Genomic DNA, 23,332 nt, shown 5'->3' on the forward strand with positions numbered 1-23,332 from the left:
TTTGCAAAGAACATGAAGGAGAAGTGATTAAACTGTTTTGTGAGACATGTGAGGAAGCTATCTGCAGAGACTGTACCATTGTGAAACACCGTGATCATAACTACGCTTTTGTAAAGGAGGCTTTTACAAAGGGAAAAGAAAGCTTGATGAAAATTATTTCAAAGACAAAAACAAATACATCTGTGCTTAAGGGGGCAGTGGAAAGTGTTTTGCAAATGGAGGAAAGTGTTCGCTCCAGTGCAGACATGACTGTGCAAGAAATCATTGAGTATTTTGATGAACTATCTTTATGCCTTAATGCTCGTTGTGAAGAACTGATTAATAAAGTAGACGAACTCAAGAATGCTAAACTGAAGTCTTTGGAAATCCAGCGAGAGGATCTAGAAACAGCTCTTGGAAGCATGCAGAGTAGTGTGGAATTCACTGAAAGGGCATTTAATAATGGCAGTGAAGTTGAGATTTTGAATATGCGCAAACAAATGGCAAGCCGACTACAGGCCTTGAATTCAGCCAAGAGGCAGCTGAAGCCATGTGTTGGCAGTGGGTTTAATTTCAAAGGTGACAACCAACTAGAGCACCACATTGGTACTTGTGGTGTTGTTTCTGATGTGAGATTGCCTCCACAACAGGCTGTCCACCCGGCATGGTCAACAACCAGTCAACATAAAGAAATGGTAGCTGGGGTCAGTGCAAGTAAAAAAAGAGTCAGTTTTTACGGAGTATAATAAAATGATAAATGTTTTGAGCAAATTGAAAACAGTAAATTCTGATCAAGATCCCACCAAACAGATAATTTTTGTAGTTGTCTGAATAAGGTTTCAATCTCCTCACAAAATCTGTATCAAGTGATGGGGTAGTTTGTTTTGTTGCGTGACTTGAGGTGAGAGTTGTCATGGTAGATCGCCTTTGGTTACGGACTTGTTGCCAATTTCTGGAGTTTTAGAAATGGTATACTTACAGGTTTTCCCACATTCCAGACAGGGTCATTAGGGACCTTAAGCAGAGCCAACAATGACAAAACCGAAATGGGACTTCAAAATTACCTTCACTTTTTCTGAATAAATTTGCGATGATTTCTTCTTATTTAGTTTGTGTAATGTGGCCAAACTATCCAGGAGCTCAAGTCATAGGGATGGCTTTAAAGTTCAAAAGGAGAAAGGAAAATTAATCATCATGCCTTCACGTTCTCCATAAAAACCTTGAATGTGGTCATTTCACGTTGTTGTTTTGTAAAGGACGACAGAGAAATGTACCAAAGTTTATAACGCACGTGCAAATCAAGTGTTTTGCTAATTAAAACTATAGTTTTCTGACATTCTCACTGGAGTCATTGTCGTCGCTGTTTAACGTCCCTATTACGAGTTGTCTGTGATGCTATGATTGCCATGTGCAGGGAAGACCTTTCACATGGTGTATTCAAAAGTAAAATCTTTTGTCTTTTTCATCAGTTCAAAATGTATTTCAATTTTCTGATGAAAATTTGACAGTTCAATTTATGACCAGTTATGGCTTCCTTTAGTAGCCGTACTCTTCCCCATTTGGTGTGTCAATTAATGTTGCTATTGCTTGGGGACTTTCTGGGACAGTAGTTGCTTTTAATGGTAACCCAACCCATCTGGCCATAATATACTGTGAGATCTGTTGTGTTTAATATTGGCAGACTGGCAAGTCAGAGTATGTGGCAATGTTATTAAGGAGGTCGCAACAGTTTTTCTGGCATTGGGGTGGATTTTTTGAAATCAATATTTCACAAATTGGCTGCTTCGATCTCATTATATACTACACCACCTTTTCAACCTTTGATCAAATTATATGCTTTTGCTGGTTTAATTACAAGCAACAGCTTTTGCCATAGCACTGGTGACACAAAGCACTAGTAGTCAACTTAGCAGAGTATTTAATTGTTGCAGTTCATTTTAGAGTGAAAATCAGGGTCAATTAGCTATACATTCTACTTTGGAAAAGCAACAAACTAACTGAATTAAGCTCACAGCACTTTTCAAAACATAGAGACATAAAATTTGAACATTAATTTTATTGGAGTTTTTTCCCAAAAACACAGCATGAAAACCCTTCATGTCTAAATTATGCCATTTAAACCTTCTAGAGAAGTTAGGTGATGTTTAAAATGTATAATTTACTGTAAATGACCCGATAAACACCTTAAAAACAATATGATAATTTATATAATTATGTATACTGGTTAATATGTTGGCCCATTGCTTGTACTCAGGCCCTCTCTGAGGGCAACTTCATTCGGGCTACCCAGAACGGTTGTTATTGTAGAAATCCCTCGTGGTCGATCAGGACTGAGGAATAAAGACTGTGTTGAGTTCATTGAGCTATCATTAGTGCGTGTGCCGTCGACCCCGGCCAACATGGTGTCAGAATAGTGGGATCGGCCCGACAAATCGACAAAGGAAACATTCACGGAGCTTAAACGCACACCAAACGATACAATCGCAGACAACTCGTCAAACAAAGATGGCGAACCTCAAACGACCTGAATTGAAACTCGGCGGGAATATATCCGAAAATTTCAAGAACTTTGAAGTTAGATTTCACGATTACTGCATTCAAGCAGACTACAGAAACCTGGCGAAAAACCTGGTCACGGAGAGAGCGGACTATTACAAGAAACCTTTGCTAGAAATATCGGCGTTGCGATCGGCAATGCCAGACGAAGCTTTGCAGGTGATCCGCTACACCATTGAACCGCAGATCGCAGCTGATGATAGGGGAAAACCATGGATCTGGATGGACAAGTTACGACTTCATTACACTGGATCTATCGGAAGCTCCCTGCTGGCAGACAGATTCAAATTCTGGCACGCTCAACAAAGCCCACATGAATCCGTTCAAGAATGGGAGGTTAAAGTCAGACAGGCAGGCAGCCTATGCTCCTACAACACGTCGACAGACGAAATGTGCCGCGACAAATTCGTGTTTGGGCTACACGATGACACAATGAGAGCTGAGTTACTGAAAACGCACTTAAAGTCGGATGGAACGCCTAAGAGCATGCAAGACGTCGTAGCCGAAGCCAAGGCCCTTGAGTCGGCTCAGAAAGCGAACAAACTCATTACAGACGCCACAAAAGGAATTGAAGAACAAGTGAACTGGATTAGCCACAAACAAATGAAATTAAAGCGGGAGCCTGGAACCTGTTTTTGGTGCGGGGACCGACGAGGACCCCACCCCTGGAAAACATGCCCTGCCAATGGCAAAACGTGCACAAAATGTGGGATTAATGACCATTTTTCCAGAGTTTGTCTTGAAACAGGGCCCTCCCCCCAACAAGCACAACCGCGGAAAACTACTCCATGGCAAGCTCAGGGCAGAGGCCGAGGCGACAGAACCCCTCGTGATCGGCCCCAACCAGTACCCCCCCGAAAACAGAACGTACATCTGCTACACACCGCCAATGATCACCTCCCTGTAGAATACTACACTGATGACTACCAAGAACAGTGCTACTCCCTGGAAACACGGCAAATACACAGTGTCCGCACAGACTCCGCAAAGAAAAAGTACTTTGTTACCCTGCCAATATCTGCAACTGGGAACAAATTCATCCCAATGACATTTCAGATAGACACCGCCACCACCTGCAATAGACACCCTTCTCAGGCTGATGCCAAACATGTAGCTAACAAAGTCACCTTACCTCCTCCACCCCTACGGCGACGCCCAGCCACTGAAACCATTGGGGCAGATCGACCTCCTATGCGAACGAAACAGCAGATACGAAACACTCACCTTCCAGGTACTCTCTCGAGACGTCATGTTGGACAAACCAGCCCTTCTCTCTGGGTCCGACTGTGAGACACTAGGGCTCATCATCATCAAAGCAGACGAAATATTTTCCCTCACAACAGCAGTAAAAGACTCCACAGGAAAGAGAGCCCCCCCCTACCAAGCCAGCTCGTCACATACCAGCAAAGCCTCAGGCAGCCCAACCGAGAACACCCACAGCACACCCAAGGAAACCACAGGCTGCCATCTGGACCACCTCAACCAGGACAAACAGTGCGGGGAACCCACAATGCCCTCACCCTCAAAACCCATAATGATCCGTTCTAAAAGACGTCTGGCCGCACCTGGGGAGCTCACAAAAGAGAACGTACTACAACAGTATCCTGAGAATTTTGAAGGCCTTGGCTACTTGGGACCCCCAGTTCACTTTGAAGTAAAAGCCGACGTCTCACCAGTACAGATGCCTATCCATCGAGTTCCTGTAGCTAAACGTATCAAAGAAAAGGAAGCCCTTGACAGATATGCTGCAGCCGGCATCATAAAGAGAGTAGAGGAACCCACCTCATGGTGCTCCAACGAGGTCATTAAAGAGACACCAAAGAAAACAAGGCTCTGCATTGACCCCAGCCAAACAATTAATAAGGGCATTCTGCGACCAGTATACCAGATGCCCACACTGTCTGAGCAACTTCACAAACTCTGCCATGCCAAATGCTTCTCACTAGTCGATGTTAGAGAAGGCTTCCTGCACATACCCCTTGATGAAGCATCGTCACTCATGACAACAATGCATACATCCTACGGGAGATACCGATGGCTACGGCTTCCATTTGGTGTCTCAAGTGCCCCGGAGGAATTTCAGAAACGCCTGATGTCCGCTCTAGAGGGCCTTGAAGGCATCCTGTGTATCGCAGATGACATCCTTGTCTTTGGAGAAGGTTCAAATTACCAAGAAGCCGAGCAAGACCATGACCGCCGGTTTGTTGCCCTTATGGAGCGCTGCTCACAGAAGAACATAAAACTAAATCAGAACAAACTACAGTTCAAACTGAAACAAGTCAAGTTCATGGGCAACATCATAACTGACCAAGGAATGCAAGCAGACCCAGACAAGATAGCAGCGATCACGACAATGGCCCCACCCCAAAACAAAGCAGGCGTACAGAGATTCGTGGGGATGGCCAACTACCTCTCACCCTATTGCCCCAACCTCAGCAACACTATCAGACCTCTCACCCAACTCACCCAGTCAGATACCCCCTTTATGTGGGCACAAGCACAAGATGACGCATTTCAGAAAGCTAAACACCTCATTTCCACTGCACCAGTGCTCCAATACTATGACCTCAACAAACCGGTGACACTTCAAGTTGATGCAAGTGAGGTTGGCGTGGGCGCTGCCCTCCTCCAGCCGAATAGTGAAGGACGCCTCCAACCTGTAGCATACACATCAAACAGCCTCAACGCCACCGAACAACGATACTCACAAATAGAGAAAGAGTGCTTAGCCATTTGCAACGCATTCGGAAAATTCGACCACTGGCTGTATGGAAAATCAGACATAGAAGTCCACACCGACCATCAGCCACTTGAGACCATCTGCAAAAAGCCCCTACACAAAGCACCAGCGCGGCTACAGAAAATGCTCATGCGACTGCAGAGATACCGCTTCACCATTAAATACAAGAAGGGAACCTCACTCCACCTGGCTGACACCCTTTCAAGAGCCGCACTGCCTACCCCAGTATACGCCCGCGTCACAGGCTTCGAAGTCTTCAGGGCTGAACTCACAGAGGACTCCGGCACACACAACCCACGTCTGACAGAAACCACTGAATCTCGCCTACGCGATGAGACCAAAAAGGATGAACACCTCTCCAAACTAATGACCACAATCGTTCAAGGCTGGCCGGACAGCAGAAACCAGGTACCACAACCACTACAGCCATACTGGCCTTACCGGGATGAGCTCACGATCGACAATGGCCTTATCTACAAAGGAGCACAAGTGATGATACCACAATCCATGCAAGCTGAGATGCTGCTCAAAATCCATGCAAACCACTTTGGTCCTGAGTCAAATATACGCATGGCACGGGAAGTATTATTCTGGCCGGGGATGCGACAAGCAGTCTTTGATATGTGCAACAACTGCAGTACCTGTGCACAGTATGGCTCGACGTCAACAAAAGAACCTATGAGATCGCTCCCGATCCCAACACTACCATGGCAGATCATAAGCCAAGACATCTTCATACATACACAGAAAGCCAACCTCGTAACAGTATGCCACTTCTCTGATTGGATTGAAGCGGATGAACTTGATGACACCTTAGCCACAACCGTTATCAGCAAAACCAAAGCCCACTTTGCCAGGTTCGGCATTCCCCATATCTGTCACACAGACAACAGTCCGCAATTTGCCAGCAAGGACTACATGGACTTTGCTTCTCAATATGGGTTCACACATACCACCTCCAGCCCCTACCATTCCCAAGGCAACGGTCGAGCGGAAGCGGCAGTGAAAGTGTCGGAGTCCATGCTAAAGAAATCAGATGACTTCCAAATCGCCTTGCTTAACTATAGGAACACACCCCCCAAAGGCCACACTTACTCTCCTGCCCAACGTATGTTGAGCCGTCGGACACGAACATCACTCCCAACGCCTGACCACCTTTTAGAACCAATGTTGATCAACCGCGACACCATATCAACCGAGATCAAGGCCAAACGCAACGCCAGTAAAGCCTACTACGACAAGACTGCCGGCCCAGAGCACAATGCTATCAACATTGGTGAATTTGTATATGCACGTCCGCCGACTAGTAAACAAGGCACCCCATGGGCATATGGCCGTGTAACTGACCAACGCCATTCCAGGTCGTACACCATAAAAACGCCAAGCAGCACCATTCGAAGGAATCGGATACACATCAGGCGTGCAGCACCTCCCCCTCCTACCTCACGCCACACTCCACCTACACTCCTGCTTACAACGGGACACAACTTGGCACCTCCCTTCAATCCCCAAGGATCAGTGCTGACCACGCCCATTGACCAACCTCCACAGCAGCCACTACCCAAGTTGGACACAAGTAATAGTGGCCCGGGTCTCGACACTTCCCCCCCACCACCACAACAAGAAGCAAGCACGCCTGACATAGGCACAAGTAAGCTGTCCACTAACACACCCCAGGATCACCATCCTGAAGTGAGGACACGCACAAGACTCATCAAACCACCAACTCGGTTTAAAGACTATGAACTCAAATAATGCTCGCCATTAACATTTGGGCTACACAGTTACTTTCTAATAGCACTCACAACCGACTAGAAATGCTGTAATTGCCAAGGCAATCTGTGCCCCTTAGAACTATCCCGTTTATTTTTCCTTTTCTTTTCAAAGAGGGGGGGATGTTGGCCCATTGCTTGTACTCAGGCCCTCTCTGAGGGCAACTTCATCCGGGCTACCCAGAACGGTTGTTATTGTAGAAATCCCTCGTGGTCGATCAGGACTGAGGAATAAAGACTGTGTTGAGTTCATTGAGCTATCATTAGTGCGTGTGCCGTCGACCCCGGCCAACAAATATACTGGTAATTTTTTCCTCCACGCCAATAAATAGGTGTAAATTCACGAGATGAAAGTTAGATAATCAAATACTTAGCCAGTGATGTACTACAGGTCACCTTCTGGTATTATGTGAACAATAGTCAAGTCAAAATATTTATATTTTATTCGCAAGTGGGCAGGTTCAATTGTTTATTTCGAAGCTTTATGAACAGTTGCATATTGACACTGTTGTTGTAGATAATGGCCTTATGTCATGCTTGTGGGTTTTAATAGCACATTTTCATTTTAGCTCCATTTTATCCTTACTACCAGAATGCTTTAGTTATTTTTGTTTTCTGTCATGTTACTTAGAGCTACTGTTAATTACTCCCCAGATGAATTGCAAAATATGCATTTGGAAGGGAAAATGAAATGATTTCTATTAATATATTGCAGTCAAATAATGCCATATTGAAAATGGTGCACTGGTTTATACTTTTAAGTTCAGAGTGTGTCAGTTAGTGTAATTATATATGGCTGCATTGTAAGGTGCAATAAAACACTTACTAAAACTTTGCAGTGATCAGCCCAATTTTCAAGCAATAGAACTAGAATTTGCATATATATTAAATGAAGTGAAGATGTTTTAATATGATTGGTGAACACAAAAGGAGAGGCAGTTCCAAATGTTGTGCTTGCATCAGTGCTACTACCAATCTCGTAACCAGAGTCCTCAGGCTCTTTGGCCAGTAGATGGTCGTCAGGAGAGACTCTGGGGTACTGGAATTTTATTTAAATTTTTTGATTGGCTGCTCCGTAATGACTTACATTGTTTTACCGCAGAAATCCTGCAGTAATAAAATTCCACTTCCCCGAGTCTCTCCTTGCCGTGACCAACCACTGGCCAAAGAGCCTGAAGACTATGGGTACTAGATTGTGCTAGTACTTGGGTAACTCACAACCAGGCCCCAGTTGCTCAAAGGCCGGATAACTTTATCCGTTGGATAAGGCACTATTCAGGGTCTAAAATATACTTAACGTTAAACGTTGTCCAAGGTTTTCGTACAATCCCAAATTTAACTGTGGTTAGAGTGTGCATATTCGCTTGTACACGAGGAAATACTGAAAACTTTGCACAGATTGAAACTGTCGGATAGTGACTTATCCACAGGATAAAGTTATCCGGCCTTTGAACAACTGGAGCCAGGAGGACATCTCAGTGCATTTTTAAGTAGCACAAGAACAAAGTTATATCCTGTCTTCCTTTTTAGGGGTATCGTTTGCCTGTAGTCTGACTATTGTTTACTCACATTGCTTATATGTCCTTGTGTAGTGTTACTAGAACATGTCAAAAGACAATTGGATTGCCAATGTAGCTTTACAAAAAGTGAATAAAAGTTAAATATATGTTAAGTGACTTGCTTTCCTTGTCATTCTGTACATTTGTCACTATTCACAGTAAATGTTAGATACATAGTTCTCAAACTCATTAATAATTCATCAAGAGAAAACAAAGAAAATCACTACCGTGACCGTGGTTTGGATATGTGATTCTAATTACCATAAAATTTTGCCAACTTTAGCCTTGAATTTCTCCAAGAATTATTGATCATTTGAGAAGCCATATCAAACACTCGAAAATGTGTTTCATCAGATATCCAAACACCTCGAAGCCGTTTAAAAAAAACTCGGCTGCGCCTCGTTTTTTCAACGTACTTCTCAGTGTTTGGATATCTGATGAAACACACCTTCTCGTGTTTGATCTATAACTTGACCCCTTTACACCCAGTGTCAAATATTAAGCCCTAGCTTGTGGGAATAGGAATGAAATCTTAAAAGTGTGAACATTAAAATTAATGAAAGCTTCTGGGCTTTCCAGTAGTATTGACAGTTTGTTTTGCTGTACAAAGTCTATGTTGACATTTAAATGAAAGCTACTGAGCAGTACTTTCCTGTGGTGCTGTTTATTATACTCTACTTAACAAATCGACGGCAGTTTTCTATGGTCTATACTCTTATAGACCATAAAATGACGTCAAAAATGTTCAAAACTCAAGTGGAACCACGAGCCGCAGGCGAGTGGTTTCACTGCCAAGTTTTGGACATTTTATGGCATCATTTTATGGTCTATAAGAGTATAGACCATAGAAAATTGCCGTCGATTTGTTTTTTACAATAACATGGAAAAAGTACAAGCGGAATTGGCTATTTTTTTTCGTTGAGAAAGCGCGCGCGTTACATCTGACGTCATTTTTATTGTCTGTACTCTTATAGACAATAGCTACGAGCCAATCTGCGCGCGGGAATTTGGACAGTTATTGTAAAAAAGGTTGTTCTAACTTTTTGAGTCTGAATGAAATCCTGAAGTGTGACCATTCAAATGAAAGCCACTGAGCAGTACTTTCCTGTGGTGCTGTTTGTTATGCTGTACAAGGTTGTTCTAATTTTTGAGTCTGAATGAAATCCTGAAGTGAGACCTTTCAAATGAAAGCTAATGAGTAGTACTTTCCTGTGGTGCTGTTTATTATGCTGTACAAGGTGTTTCTAACCTTGAGTCTGTGGATAACATCCTGAAGTGTGACCATTCGAATGAAATCTACTAAGCAGTACTTTTCTGTGATGCTGTTTGTTATGCTGTACAAGGTTGTTCTAATTTTCGAGTCTGAATGAAATCCTGAAGTGAGACCTTTCAAATGAAAGCTACTGAGCAGTACTTTCCTGTGGTGCTGTTTATTACCCTGTACAAGGTGGTTCTATCTTTTTGAATCTGAATGAAATCCTAAAGTGAAACCATTCAAACGAAAGCTACTGAGCAGTACTTTCCTGTGGTACTGTTTATTATACTCTACAAGGTGGTTCTAACTTTCTGAGTCTGAAAAATCCTGAAGTGTGACCTTTCAAATGAAAGCTACTGGGCAGTACTGTCCGTTTTCCACAATTTTTCAAATTAATGTTTGAAATGTTTTTGCTGTTTGAGCTTGGGTGCTTCTGGGAAAGAAGCGGGGTTGAGCTTTAAATTACATGTAAAAGGTTATCAGTTCCTTCCAGCCCTCTCTAGTCGGCCATCTTCCAACATGTAGGCAGGCTTGTATTTATTGCTGCCATCTTCACATTTCAAGGCAGGATTGGGAGTAGTGTTGTGAGTGCTTCCCAGTGAAGTGTACCCCTCATCATAAAGAGAACAGTATGGTATGCCACACTCAATGATAAAAGACCAAACATCAGCGTGATGCCAATCCAAGATCGGATTAACTCTCATATAATGAGGCCAGTCTGGGTCAGTCGGAGAAAAGGTGTGCAGGGCATCAGAAAAAGGATCATGTCTTCTGGTTCCCAAAAGGATTGCCTTGATATTGGGGTGAGTCTCCTTCAGTGTTTTCAGACCTTGTTTAATACCCCCGTTCATAGTTATGATATTCAAATTATACCTTTCTGCAGTCTCAGAGATGAATTCTTCAGCTTGTGGAAATGGTGAGTCATAGCGAATGTACAAAGCTTTCAATCGTTTAGGTGGTGGTGACTGTTTACTCAATGCAGCATGCAGAATGTGTAGCAAGACAGTGCAGTCTTTGCCGCCATTAAAACTGATGCACAGTTCGTCCAGCGAGTACAGCTGTAGGGTCTGTTGTATTACAGCCCAGGCTCCTTTGACACACGCACTCATGTTAGATTCCTCTCCAGGATCAAGCAGGCTGTAGACTTTCTCCAAATTTTGTACTTGCTTACTGCTCACTGGTCTACTTGGGGGACCTGGAGAAATTTAAGTAAATTAATTGAAATGCTTCTTGTTGACAGTCGTCTCTCTCTCACTGTGCTGCATGCTGTAGTGGCAAAGTTCTAATTAACAAATGAAGAGCCCTTACCCCCTTACCCATGATTTGTTTTGCCGTAATCTGGAGAGCACACAAGGAATTAACAAGGGTACAAAAGGTCTTAGGTTCCACTTTTGATAGGAGCACTCAGATTTTTTTCCGAGTACATGTATGCCCGCGTCATTCAGTGATTAATGCATCATTCTCGTTCATTAACCAGGCTTAACATATTCCATCACATTATTTCCATTGCGCATATGCCAGACGTCGACATTCCAATCCTAGCAGTATGCAGAATGTTTGTCCCATGAACCTAGTTTAATGGCCTTAGCTCCCACGAGTCTCATGTAGCTCCGCCAGTGGTAGAGCAAACAAACTAGTAATCGGAAGGTCTAAGGTTTGACTCCTGATAGGAGCACTCTGATTTTTTTCCAAGTATGCCTCGTTTGTCATTTACTGATTAATACATCATACATCATTCTCAAAAGAAGTGTGGTGTGTCAAACACAAACTACAAGCAAGTATCTCTGTACCAAGATTTGAGGGGAGTTACAAGCTGTATGCACACAAAATGGCACTATTTCTGTACTTTATGCTCTCAGAAGGCAGGACCATTTTCATGAGCGTACTAGGGGCTGTCTCTTATTTTTCTCACAACGACTCAGGGACAGTAAAGTGAGAAAAACATGCAAGGGTGTGTGAAAATCACCACCCATGAGTCGTGACTGCTCAAGGGAAGTGATTTTTACACACACTCAAGTTTCGCTCTGTCCAAGAGATTGGTCCTAGTGTAACACAAGCTACGGTATAGGAGAACTGGAATACCAAATCCAGGAAGTGAAGGACCATGAGTGTTAACTTAGCACTGCATGACTATGCTTTGCATAGTCATCAGATAGGCCTTATCATGGTTTTCGATGCCATTTTGATGAGTAGGCAAACACATTTTGAAATAACAGTGTTTGTATGGAAATCCGATGTCAAATAATTTCCATAAAACATCGCTTCTGAAAAATTCCTGAATTAGAAAATTTAGGCACTATGCAAAGGATTTTACAGAAAATAACTGAGGAATGTAGCTGTGCTAGAAAGTATCTAGTTGCATTTTGACATTTCTAAGCATTTGTCTGTATAGCGAACCAGCCGTGAACTGCTGCTAAAAATAGTTTGCGAAAAAAAAAAAAAAACCAGGGAAATGTATGGAAAGTTCAAAACACGACTGGATGCTTTCTGGCACAGCTACATCCCTCTATTTTTTTTCTTAAAATCCTTTTCCTAGTGCCAAAAGTGTCCAATTCATGCATGAAGTTTTCAGAAGCGATGTTTTATGAAAATTATTAATTTTGACATCGGATTTCCATACAAACACTGTTATTTCAAGCTGTGTTTGCCTACTCGTCACAATGGCGTCGAAAATCGTGATGAGGCCTATTTTGCTTGACCAGTTGAAGGGAACCCAACTTTCAAATGGTCATTTTAACACAAATCAGTTTGTTTATAAATAGTACTTACTGTCTGGAATTGTTAGATCACAGTCATCTACTTCTGTTTTCACAATAATATCCTTGGGCAACCTGTGCAAGAGGTACTGCCAGGCCTCGTTTAGGTGACTCAAATTATCTGACTCCAAACTCAACTTCACCTTGAAATCGTGACTGCAGCAATCGGGATAAGACCCTAAATGCACAATCTCCCTGAATTTTTCGTCCACTTCGTGCAAAATAGAAGCAATGGATGTCTCCTCCACCGAGAGGTAGATCTTTCGCAAGAAAAAACGTTTATCCGAGTTGGAAATTAAAAGATGATTTTCTAAAAGACCAAACTCGTGTTCCAAATATTGTGGAACTCCAGGGAAGATATAAACGTTATGTGAGGAAATAAGAGGAAAATTACTTTGTTTTCCTGACTGATCATTTCCATAAGATAGTTTCAAAGAGCTTGGCACCCTAGCCATCTTGAGGTGAGAGGAGCTGGGATTAACCTTGGTTTGTGAATCAAGGTCATACGTCCCGGAAATCAACTTGACTAATTCTTCATTGAGAACAAGATCTTCTTCAAACGCTTTAGCAATGCCGGCCATTGTAACATCGTCGTGTGTAGGACCAATTCCTCCGGTGGTTATGACAAACGAGAAACGAGACGAAAACTTTTGTACCTCGTGGGCAATTTCATCCACGTCATCTGAAATGACAGAAACTTTCCCCACTTTGACTCCCAAGGACCACAGCTTTCTCAGCAGAAAGTGAGAGTTCGTGTCCTTTGTATGACCTTTTAAAATCTCGTCTCCTATGATTATGATCCCCGCTGAACACTTCGGCTTGTTTTCGATTAATCCGTCCGCCATTTTGATTTCAGGTGCCGGCTGGGTCGATTGCAAATCGATGCAAGACACTGGTGTCACGTGACCATAAGTTATAGCAACGAAGTCAAACAAAGATGGCGGACTTTTTGCACGGTTGCTAGACGAGAAAAAGAGTGCTTTGTGAGGATTCAGGGGATATGCTTTTATCTTACTTTTCACATGATACAATGGACGTATTCCTCTTGGTAGGGCTTTATTTTTGTCTATTAAGAACAGGGAAAAGATACAAACTGGTTTAGCTGTGGTCAGAAAGTGACTTTTGCAGGGCATGACAGTAGGCGCGAATTCCAAAATTTTCTGCTCATCAGCTTGGATTACATTCGCTGTTTTTTTGAGATATTGTTGACGGGAATTTTGAATATGCACGTCATACCTGAGGAGTAAATTATTAAGTCGAGTAAGCCTTGCTCATTTCGCAGCCACTTGAAAACAATCAGCTTTTGCACCAATTCAATGTAGCTTAAGCTTAAGTTTAATCGGCTGCTTTAATTTTCTGTTTGATTATTTTTGCTGTTAAACTGAGAGGCACAGTGATTTTGTGAGGCTTTTTTTTTTACATAGAATTACTGTGATGGATCCTCTTTTTTTTTTGAAACTGAACTTTGTAGTCTGTATTTTACACTAACATAAACTTGTAGTGTACCTACTGGAGATGGATGATTCAAATTGTGAACAAAATTATACATGGAATGGCTAAGTTGCTGTATGTCAGTCTCTCCTGAAATACCATGTAATCCCAATGGGAAGCCCCCCCCCCCCCCCCTTGTGCTTATATGCCCATCTTTATGCGAACACTCCTCCCCTCCCTAAAAAAGGGTACAGTATACCTTTGTAAGTACCCCTGCTCATAAGCAACCACCCCTTGAAGAAGATGTGGAGTTTCATCTTGAGATGGATGACTCAGACGATGGCACTGATGACGATGAACAAGATGAGTTTGAAGTAGAAAGCCTTAATTAAAATTGACCTTGTGAAGTAGACCTGGCCCCAGTTGTTCAAAGGCCGGATAACTTTATCCGCTGGATTAGGCACTATTCAGGGTCTAAAATATACTTCAAGTTAAGTGTTGTCCAAGGTTTTCATACACCCCCAAACTTAACTGTGGTTAGAGTGTGCATATTCGCTTGTTCAAGAGGAAATACTGAAATTTTTGCACAGATTGAAACTGTCGGATAGTGACTTGTCCACAGGATAAAGTTATCCGGCCTTTGAACAACTGAAGCCTGTACTATACTATACTATACTATACTATACTATACTATACTATACTATACTATACTATACTATACTATACTATACTATACTATACTATACTATACTATACGATACTATACTATACTATACTACTATGCTAGACTATGCTATGCTATGCTATACTATACTACCATACTAGACTATGCTATGCTATGCTATACCATACCATACCATACCATACTATACTACACCCAAAAGGATTAGCCTTCTATGCAAACCTTCTTTAGGCGTCTTGGGGAAGAGTGTTTTACATGCCAAAAAAAGTCTGCGTGGGAGACTACCAAAGGATACAAATAATAAAATTGTTGATGATGCAAAAGCCCTAGATTGCCAGTTAATTAATGAAAAAAGTAATGATGTCCAAGAGGAACACATCTTCAACTGATCATCTATTTCTCTTATTTATCAGAATAGAAAGGAAATCAAGTTGCTATAAAACAAAGGCATTGTAAGTAAGAGTCATGGAGCTTGATGAGAGGTTGAGGTGGATAGAGATCCGAGTGACATCTTCCCTCAAACCAAGGGCAGAAGAACTCAAGCATCTGTTCGCCAATGAAAAGAGCAGGTATGCAGTGTTCCAGATAAGAGAGGGGTCTCAGGTCAAAAACCTGCTATTGACCCCTCAAAATTCTTCATTGACACCCAAGGGCCATAAAACAAACTGGGCCAGTTATTTAACCAGAGTCTAACTTAGGCCGTGGTTTAAGACAATCATTGGGCCTCGAAATCTGTTCATAAGTGATTGATTTTATGTAGATAAAAAGTTTTCTAGTCTGGGATGCAAGCCTTCTTGTTACTGCCAGCAGCAGACATTGTTTAGATATGACTGTTGGAAAAATTGAAAACAGCTTAGAACGTGGTTTTGTTAAACACTGTCTAAACTGTCTTTTAATAACTGACTTATTAAGTTTAAACTCCACAATGTTTCTGCTCAGCTGAATAAATGGGTGCCATTGAAGCGTAAGGAAACCTTTCGCTAACAAAATGCTGGGTTGGCCAGAGGAATACTCCTGCATCATTGCTGGGATAACAATAAAATACTACTAATACTCCCGGGGGGGGGGGGGGACTCCCATATGAAACAGACAGGGATGCTCGTCGTCTCACTTAGAGGTGTAAATTTTGGATTTCGGTCTCGCTTAGGGTGTTCCGGGCAAAGCGCCAATATTTTAAGCCGCCAAGGTCTCGTTTAGGGTTCCATGAAGAAACACAGAATTACGCAAAGAGAAACAGAAGTCAAATTTTCTTTTTAGCTCGTCTTGTTTACCACATAAGGGGTCAAAATTTGTTTAAGCCACGCCCAGATTGGTCTCCTTTAGGGGTCACAAAAAGCTTGAGCCATGCCCAGATGGTCTCCTTTAGGGGTTAAATTCAAAATTTCCGACGAGCATCCCCGTCTGTTACATATGGGAGTCCCCCCCGGGTAATACTCCCGGTCACCTCGTGTTTGGTCCCCCGTGATGGACTATAGTCACTTGATGCTGGACAAACATTTCAAACACCCCTTTTCTCTCTGCTAATAATGTTTGCTTTATAAGATTATTTTTCTCATTTTTTCTCTTATAATCTTTTGTTCAGCTTGTCTTGAAACAGACCTTTTTCTTTGTTTCTAGGGATGCTATGTTTGAATTCTGCAACAATGAAGAAGTGAAAAAGCTATTCATCTTCTCCTCATCATCCCCCCATGGGAAAAATCTTGTAGCTTCACTTACTCCACCAAGTAGTGTGCGGGAAAAGTCTGTTTACTTTGTCAAGATCCACGAAGCAGGAAAGCTGTCCAGAGACAACATTGTAACAGACGTGGCCTTCTGTGATTGCTCTCAACAACCTTTAGCCCATGCCAGTACACTTACTAAGGACGTTTTTCTGCCATTGTTGAGTATTGAAATGGGTGGTGGTGTCAGCGCCGACAAGCTGATGGACTTAATCCATAGGATGGTGTCAGTCATGCAGGTTGTTGAGGGAGGGGCTAAAGATCAGGTCACCCTACCCCTGCCATCTATTGAGGTGCTGTCAGAGGCCGCAGCCTACAGTAGCAGAAGACCAGCTGTTATTCATGTGCTGGAGACAGCTGTGGTTAATTGGATTAAACAGATCAAGGTAAAAACAGGCGGGGATCCAAGAATAAATTTGACCGTTTTCTGTAGAGGGTCGGGGGACATGCTTCCCCTTGAATTTTTCATTCCTGGGTTTTCAAGTCACCTTGAAAGGCATTTTCCATACTAAACCTGGGAACTGATTTCTTTTACTCTGAAACTATACATTTATTGTCAAAAATCTCACCGTTTTCTGTAAAACAGTGGAAGCTGATCTGGATCCGTGCATGAAAAAATTTCCTTGAAAGTATGGTTATTGTTAAATTACTGGACTGAGTTAGTTATTCTGTGGCCTCCTTCACTTTGAATCTGGAGAATCTTTGAATCTCAGTATAATGTTAAGGTATGTGTTTTTCCTTTGCAGTTAACACTGAAGCTAGACCCAGAAATTGAGATTAAAAAATTTGGTCCCAAACCTGGTCCTTTGGATGAAATAGAGGTATAATGAAAAATGTAATCTCTGTTGTATTTCCTACTGTGATCAAAAGTTTTGTAAGCCCTTCTTCTTCAGTCTGTAATCCAGCCTCTGGGCTGCAATGGATTTTTCTTTTAATAAAGCTACATGACTGTAGGTGTAATTAAACTGAAGGGTAAACAAAAAAATAATGTTGATAAAATTGTGGAAATTGTTGTTGAACCCAGACAGTTGCATGCACAGAATGTATTGAATAAATGGAAGACCTGGGCAGAGGATTTAGTTGGAGGTGCATTGGTGTATTGATTAGCGTGTTGGTCTATTAATCAGATGGTCGGAAGATGGGAGAGTCATTGGTTTGAGGTTTGGTTGGTCTCCTAAGGACATTGCCTACTAATACCGAAGTATTTTTGCGTGGTTTTTGACTATGTGGGAAAATCAAATCTTAGCAAGGGCTATGGAAATCCAAAAAGAAAATTTGGGATAACCAAGTATAATTTTAGAGACAATTAAGCAACGATTATTCTACAAAACAATGTATGGGTTTTTTTCTAAATTGAAGCGTTATTATCCCTAAAAAATGCATGGTTACCCCCAATCTTCTTTTTGGATACCAAAAGCACTTGCTAAGTTCTGCTTTCCCCCAGTACTAATTTTAAACCATGCAAAAATATCCCTGTATTAGAAGCCACCAGCCAAAGGAAAACCCAAGTATGCGCAGAACTTACATGCAGTAACAATAGTAGGCACCATCCTTAATGATTCCTCTTGACCCAAGACATCTATAATGGGTACCGGTGAGTCATACTGCTTGGGGTGACACTGCTCTGGACTCACATCCCAACCAGGGGATTTATAGGTGCATTAGAGCATCCAAGATCTATGCAAATCATGGGTTTGATTCTCTTCAAGGGTATTAGATTTTTGGTCCATAGGAAAGTAAACATGTTTTGCTTACACATTATCATGAAAGTTACTGTTCCTGTTTTTTTCCTTTCACATTAGATGTGGTCTGAAAGACTTGAGAAAATAACTTCAGTGAGTGAGCAGCTCTGTTCGCATGTGGCACTGAATATCATGATGAATCTGGAAGATGCTCATAGCACATATGCACAGTCCTTTCATCTTGTCAAGAGAGAAATAGCAAAGGTTGGATATTTTAAGCACTGTCAAACTTGTGTGAGGTGTAAAGCCGTTTTGCTGGATACACCTTTTTACACAATAAGCAATAATCAAACTTTAAGTTTGGAATATGGTGCTGCTGCTTCGTGTTCAATTGCATTCCTGTTTTGTTTAATATGCTTTAGTTTAACAAAACTAAGTGTCATAGTTCCAGTTCCAGTTTACCAAAATAGAGCTTCTTTCGAGTGTTTTTAATTTCAAGAGAAAAAAAAAATAACTTAAGATAGTCTTATGTAAAACTTTTCAGATACAGTTTTAACACAAAGATTAGAAATTCTACTGAACTGAGAAAATGCATAAATACAGAGAGGATATTACACAGTGGCATGAAGATGTGAATTTTGTTTCAAGTGGTAAAGACAATATTTTACAAACAAGCACAGTGAATGAGTAAAATGTTTTGTTCAACAACAACAACAAAAATATTGATGTCTTCAACCTACTGTATTTTCTTTTTATTATATAGACAAGTCTATTGTTCAACTTTTTTTTTACTGACTGTTTGCATAAACAACCATGAAAAAGTTGGAAATGATGTCATCAATATCTTAACTTTCGATGATATGGAAAAAAAGAAAGGGCACTAGGGTCCCAGATGTAGTTTTGTAGTTTTGTTTTCTCAGGGATCTTATTGGTAACAGGGTGCTTTTAAGCTCCTGTCAAGGGACTACCCTGAGCTTTTTCCTCGCGAAGCGAGGGCCGAAGGCCTGAGCGTAGCGAGGTTAATAAATTTGTCGGGCCGAGCCGGCCCGAGTGGAGCTAAGCTGCGCGAATTCGAGCGAAAAATATATTTATATATATGTGTATATGTTTATATCTTTGAAGGTGTCCGCACTGTTGCCTGGCAACAGTGACAAACAAAGTATGAATGACACCAGACTGTCTGGCATCGTCTGGAGCAAAATTTGCATACATCGGAAAAAATATGCGTGCATGATCAAATTTCAACTGCAATGTTCATCAATATTCACTGGATACAGAACTATCTCTCCAGAATCTTTTCCCTTTCTTTTAGAAATCTTTTTTGTGCAAGATTGCAATGAAGAAATTACCCCTTTGTGTGGCCGCGGTAAAATAATTTTCCGTGGGAAATAAATTCATCGAACACGACAGCGCTGCACGCCCGTTGTACATTACGTCGCGTCAGAAATAGATGTTCAACCGCAAACTAGCGTGTGGAACTACGAAAAGACCATGCTCATCAAAAAAAAAAAAAATCCTATGCCCCTTTTAATCTCCTCATTTGATGCTACAATACCAGTAAAGAGAGCTTTCCACCCAGCCCCAGCTTCGCGAGGTTTTGCGAGTCACGTTCTTCTAGTTAACTAAATAAGGCTGTCTGTCTGTCTGTCTTTGTATAAATTTTACGAGGAGTGTACTTTCCAGTAAAACACTTGTATCTGTATAACAATTTTGGTTATATATTGTTTCTGTACTGATATTTTGTTTATTGTATCCTGAAATAAAGTCATTAATTTTTGTTTTGTTTCTTGCACTCTTAAATAAAGTCATTTATTTATTTATTTTTTATTTTAAGGCGGAGACTGAGACCAACGATAACCTGCAGTTCCTGAGTACACTTCTGCCTTGGTTTGAGAAGCTTCATTATGCAACAAAGTCTGCTGAAATGGTGGCTGTATTCCCTCCGTTGATGCACACTCTTTACCTTGTGTGGGTCTTTTCAAGGTTTGTGATATTTATAGGAAACATAAAGGGCTAGGTACTGGGCAAACAGATAACCTATTAACAGTCTGCAGAATGTTTCTTTCTGGCACGTTTTTCAGCATGTATGAAGTTGGTCGCATTTCTGGTAATTTGTGCAGTCAGCTTTTTTAGCGTCCCGCCAAGAAATGTGCAATTCCATAAAATATCCATACTCCCCCCACGGAAGGTTTTTTTGTAAATTGCACTCCCCCTCCCCCCAGGAAATTCTAGTTAAGCTTCATATTACTTTGCTTCTAAAATTTTTGCTTCTAAGACCCCTCCCCTTAGGAATTTCCAATGACCTTCCATTGGGTGGGTATGGATTTTTTCTGTAACTGCACAATACAAAAGTAAAAGCCTCTGTTAGCAGGGTACTGAAAGAAGAATTTTTTGCAAAGGAGTTACTGTACAAGTATCATCACTGCAGTATCAAAATGAAAAGTTGTTAATTCTGAACACCATGGATTAAACTTTGACAAAAACTAGTGAGCTCTACAAGGAAAGTTCTTGAGCTGGTCATGAACAAAGGAAAGTCTACCATGCTAACTCTGTGGGATGTTAAGGGCGATTTACACAGTTCGACTTTGTCGCACGCAACAAGCTTACGACAGGCCTACAACACAAATTGTTTCGTGTAAATTAAACCCACAACACACTCATGACTGTCGTGTTTGTCACATGCTTTAAAATGCTTCGGCAATTGTAGGTATAGGCAATGTTGAATGACAAGAGTTGTGTGCGATTTTTTGCAAGACGTGAGCAGCGCACCCTCTAGAAATCACATGTGACAGTCATAAACAAAAGTTGTATGATCTAAATTGGCCTTTAAAGAACCCACTGACTGTTCACAAAGAGTAGGGGGTGTACTTTCTGGTGTTGTGGTCTGGTCTTTGTGTGTTTATTCTCATGGTTGGGTGGGTAAATGCCCGGAGAAATTTCCTACATAAGCTACTCTAAAATCCGAGGGTAAATAAAAATGATGACGATGGTGCTTGTTATCTGTAATCCTTGTCACTACAGTAGCCGCTACCATCAATTATCCAGTAATCATCATATCATAGTAAATCCAATGCAAACCAAGTTAAAACACAAATTAGTTTTCAATTGATATCCAATAATTGATAACTGTTTGATTAGTTTGTGACATGTTGTTTCTGCTAGGTATTACCATGATAACAGGAACTTCACAAGGTTACTAACCATGTTATCAAATGAAGTTGTTGCCCGTGCAAGGAAGCTGGTAGGAGAGCATGTGCTGGAGAATTTATTAGCGGTAAGCAAGGCAACATGTTGTAATGTTGCACAGAAACATTAAAAAACCCAGAACTACATGTGCTTATTAGAACCTTATCATTTGAAGTATATTTAACATAACTGATCACAAAAACATTGGGTCAAGATGGTGATTATTGACTACCATCACAAGCTAAGTTTCCCTCAACTCCTGAATGGCATATGCTTATTACTCTGGTCATTGTACTTGTAAAACAGAAAATAATTTAAATATATAGTAATTTGAGCATATAGTGTGTTTAACAACTTTCAGGCAAATTCATGCAGTTTGAGATATCACTTTCAGAACTTGGGCTGGTTCACAAATTTTACATGTACACATATTTTGATTTATGTCCACTTTTAATGACCATGTTAAAAAAGGCCTTGTAGAGAAATTACTTTGTGTTATGTAAAGGCCTTAATGAGAAGGGCTCTGTTGTATGTCACTTTAGTCTTACACAAGCTTGAAAGACGCCTTGCGGGTATGTGCTGCTTTCCGAGGCTGTTACTTGGACAAGAAGGACAGAGCAGATGAAACAAACCAGCGCAGACTGTCTGAGAAAACAGGAACCAAGTAAGTTAAAGCAGCTTTTCTTCCTGGCTTCCTCTAGATGACACTTCCAGCTATGCGTTCTTGTCTCTATAATTTCATTAAAAGTGGATTGAATGTTTGATCATAAACAATAATGCAGCTGGTGAATGATCCTTCATTAATTCCGCATCTTTCTTCGCTAATGTGTCAAATGGAAAAAGGGGATTCTAAATAAATCACTTCCTCATACTATTGCTAATTTTTTTATTCCCAATTCCTGTCCCCAGGTGTCTCGCTATTCTCTCTGACGTTTTCTTTACTGTAAAATGTTCCCCAATGTTGTATAATTTTATTGTTTGTGATTTTAATATCACTACTTACAGTCATCAGAGAGATGTTTTTTAAACATAAACCAGGAATTTAGGTATTCAACGTTCAAACTTGAGAGCTCTTGAAAGTAAAGGGTTAAATTTATCTTGGCTTTCTCTTTTTAACAGTATGGACAGTGGAGGAATTGTCTGGCACAGCAAGCTTTACAATGACAGTCTGACACCCAAAACAAACAAGATCTTCCAGCGACGCAGCAGTTTCTCTGACAGCAACGGCGGCCTTGATACCACAGAGCTTTGGACGGACTCTCCGTGGCCTGCAAGAAACAATGTGTGCTTCACATCATTGAACAGCTTCATGGAGAGGTGCAATGATGTGTTGGAGCTTGTGCAGACCACACAGCATTTTGAGATGCTAACATGCACTGCTGAAGTGGGTGGGGCTGGGGGCAACAGCTTGGACAGTCAAGTCAAGGAGATTCATGCCAAATTTTTGGAGGCTGTCAGGTCCTTCCAGCAGATGCCACATGTAAGATACTGTAGCTTAATTCTTGTTTCAGGGAATGCATTTTCTGTTATTAAATTTATCTTCTATCAGCTGATGAGCGTGAAAGAATATCTTATGATAGAATGTCTAATCAAAGTGGACAATTTTGTTGCATAGAATTATTTGCCACTGTTTTCTCACATTGGCCCACTGTTGTAGTCAAGAAGACCTGGCACTTGCTGCTTACTAGAACGGCTATACTTGTACTACAACTTACAGCATTACTGGAATTTGAAAGAACAACCTTATAGCCATTCCTTGAATATAAAAATGTGATTGTCATTATGTCAGTTGATTAAAAGAAATGAAACATTGATAGTATTTTTTTTCTTTCAGGATGTGCTGAATGCAAATGAAACACAAGAATTTGAAAGAGAGTTTTTTGCCTTCCGTTCTGTGATAAGAGTAAGTGAAATGATTGTCCAAAGTTAAGAACTGCAGATTTCATGATTGTATTGTTGCCATTAAGGTTAGGAAACTGTTCATCTGTCGTTGATTCTTTGTAAAGTGTTTAAATT

The 23,332-nt window shown here is 41.2% G+C and overlaps 3 protein-coding genes and 1 long non-coding RNA gene across 5 annotated transcripts in view; 3 read left to right on the top strand and 1 right to left on the bottom strand.

Annotated features, from left to right (window-relative positions):
- Positions 1 to 863, top strand: part of LOC146449352 (E3 ubiquitin-protein ligase TRIM45-like) — a 3,285-nt gene extending 2,422 nt beyond the window's left edge. Inside the window, exon 2 of the mRNA XM_085101312.1 lies at positions 1 to 863. This exon is cut by the window's left edge and continues 277 nt beyond it. Within this exon, the coding sequence (XP_084957438.1) occupies positions 1 to 725 (725 nt within the window). The 3' untranslated portion in view covers positions 726 to 863.
- The window catches only part of LOC146449346 (bifunctional FAD diphosphatase/FAD synthase-like), a 90,657-nt gene extending 77,167 nt beyond the window's left edge, over positions 1 to 13,490 (bottom strand). Inside the window, exons 1-2 of the mRNA XM_085101800.1 lie at positions 12,631 to 13,490; positions 9,359 to 11,056 (exon numbers count right to left, since the gene is read on the bottom strand). Of these exons, the coding sequence (XP_084957926.1) occupies positions 10,341 to 11,056; positions 12,631 to 13,462 (1,548 nt within the window). The 5' untranslated portion in view covers positions 13,463 to 13,490 and the 3' untranslated portion in view covers positions 9,359 to 10,340. The remainder of the gene's footprint in view (positions 1 to 9,358; positions 11,057 to 12,630) is intronic.
- Positions 8,135 to 8,723, top strand: LOC146449353 (uncharacterized). The gene is made up of 2 exons (XR_014860682.1): positions 8,135 to 8,271; positions 8,514 to 8,723. It is a non-coding gene; the product is annotated as an uncharacterized LOC146449353 (long non-coding RNA).
- Positions 13,491 to 13,537: 47 nt separating the features above from the next.
- Positions 13,538 to 23,332, top strand: part of LOC146449354 (uncharacterized) — an 82,274-nt gene continuing 72,479 nt past the window's right edge. Inside the window, exons 1-10 of one of the 2 annotated variants that reach the window (XM_085101769.1) lie at positions 13,538 to 13,665; positions 15,144 to 15,299; positions 16,348 to 16,834; positions 17,195 to 17,269; positions 18,251 to 18,394; positions 19,965 to 20,113; positions 21,293 to 21,404; positions 21,859 to 21,980; positions 22,436 to 22,796; positions 23,151 to 23,219. In XM_085101769.1, the coding sequence (XP_084957895.1) occupies positions 15,196 to 15,299; positions 16,348 to 16,834; positions 17,195 to 17,269; positions 18,251 to 18,394; positions 19,965 to 20,113; positions 21,293 to 21,404; positions 21,859 to 21,980; positions 22,436 to 22,796; positions 23,151 to 23,219 (1,623 nt within the window). In that variant the 5' untranslated portion in view covers positions 13,538 to 13,665; positions 15,144 to 15,195. The remainder of the gene's footprint in view (positions 13,666 to 15,143; positions 15,300 to 16,347; positions 16,835 to 17,194; positions 17,270 to 18,250; positions 18,395 to 19,964; positions 20,114 to 21,292; positions 21,405 to 21,858; positions 21,981 to 22,435; positions 22,797 to 23,150; positions 23,220 to 23,332) is intronic. The other variant, XM_085101770.1, reaches the window with a different exon arrangement.

This window comes from Pavona decussata, unplaced genomic scaffold (genome assembly GCF_977016875.1).
Source record: "Pavona decussata unplaced genomic scaffold, jaPavDecu1.1 SCAFFOLD_602, whole genome shotgun sequence".
Classification (NCBI taxonomy): Eukaryota; Metazoa; Cnidaria; class Anthozoa; order Scleractinia; family Agariciidae; genus Pavona; species Pavona decussata.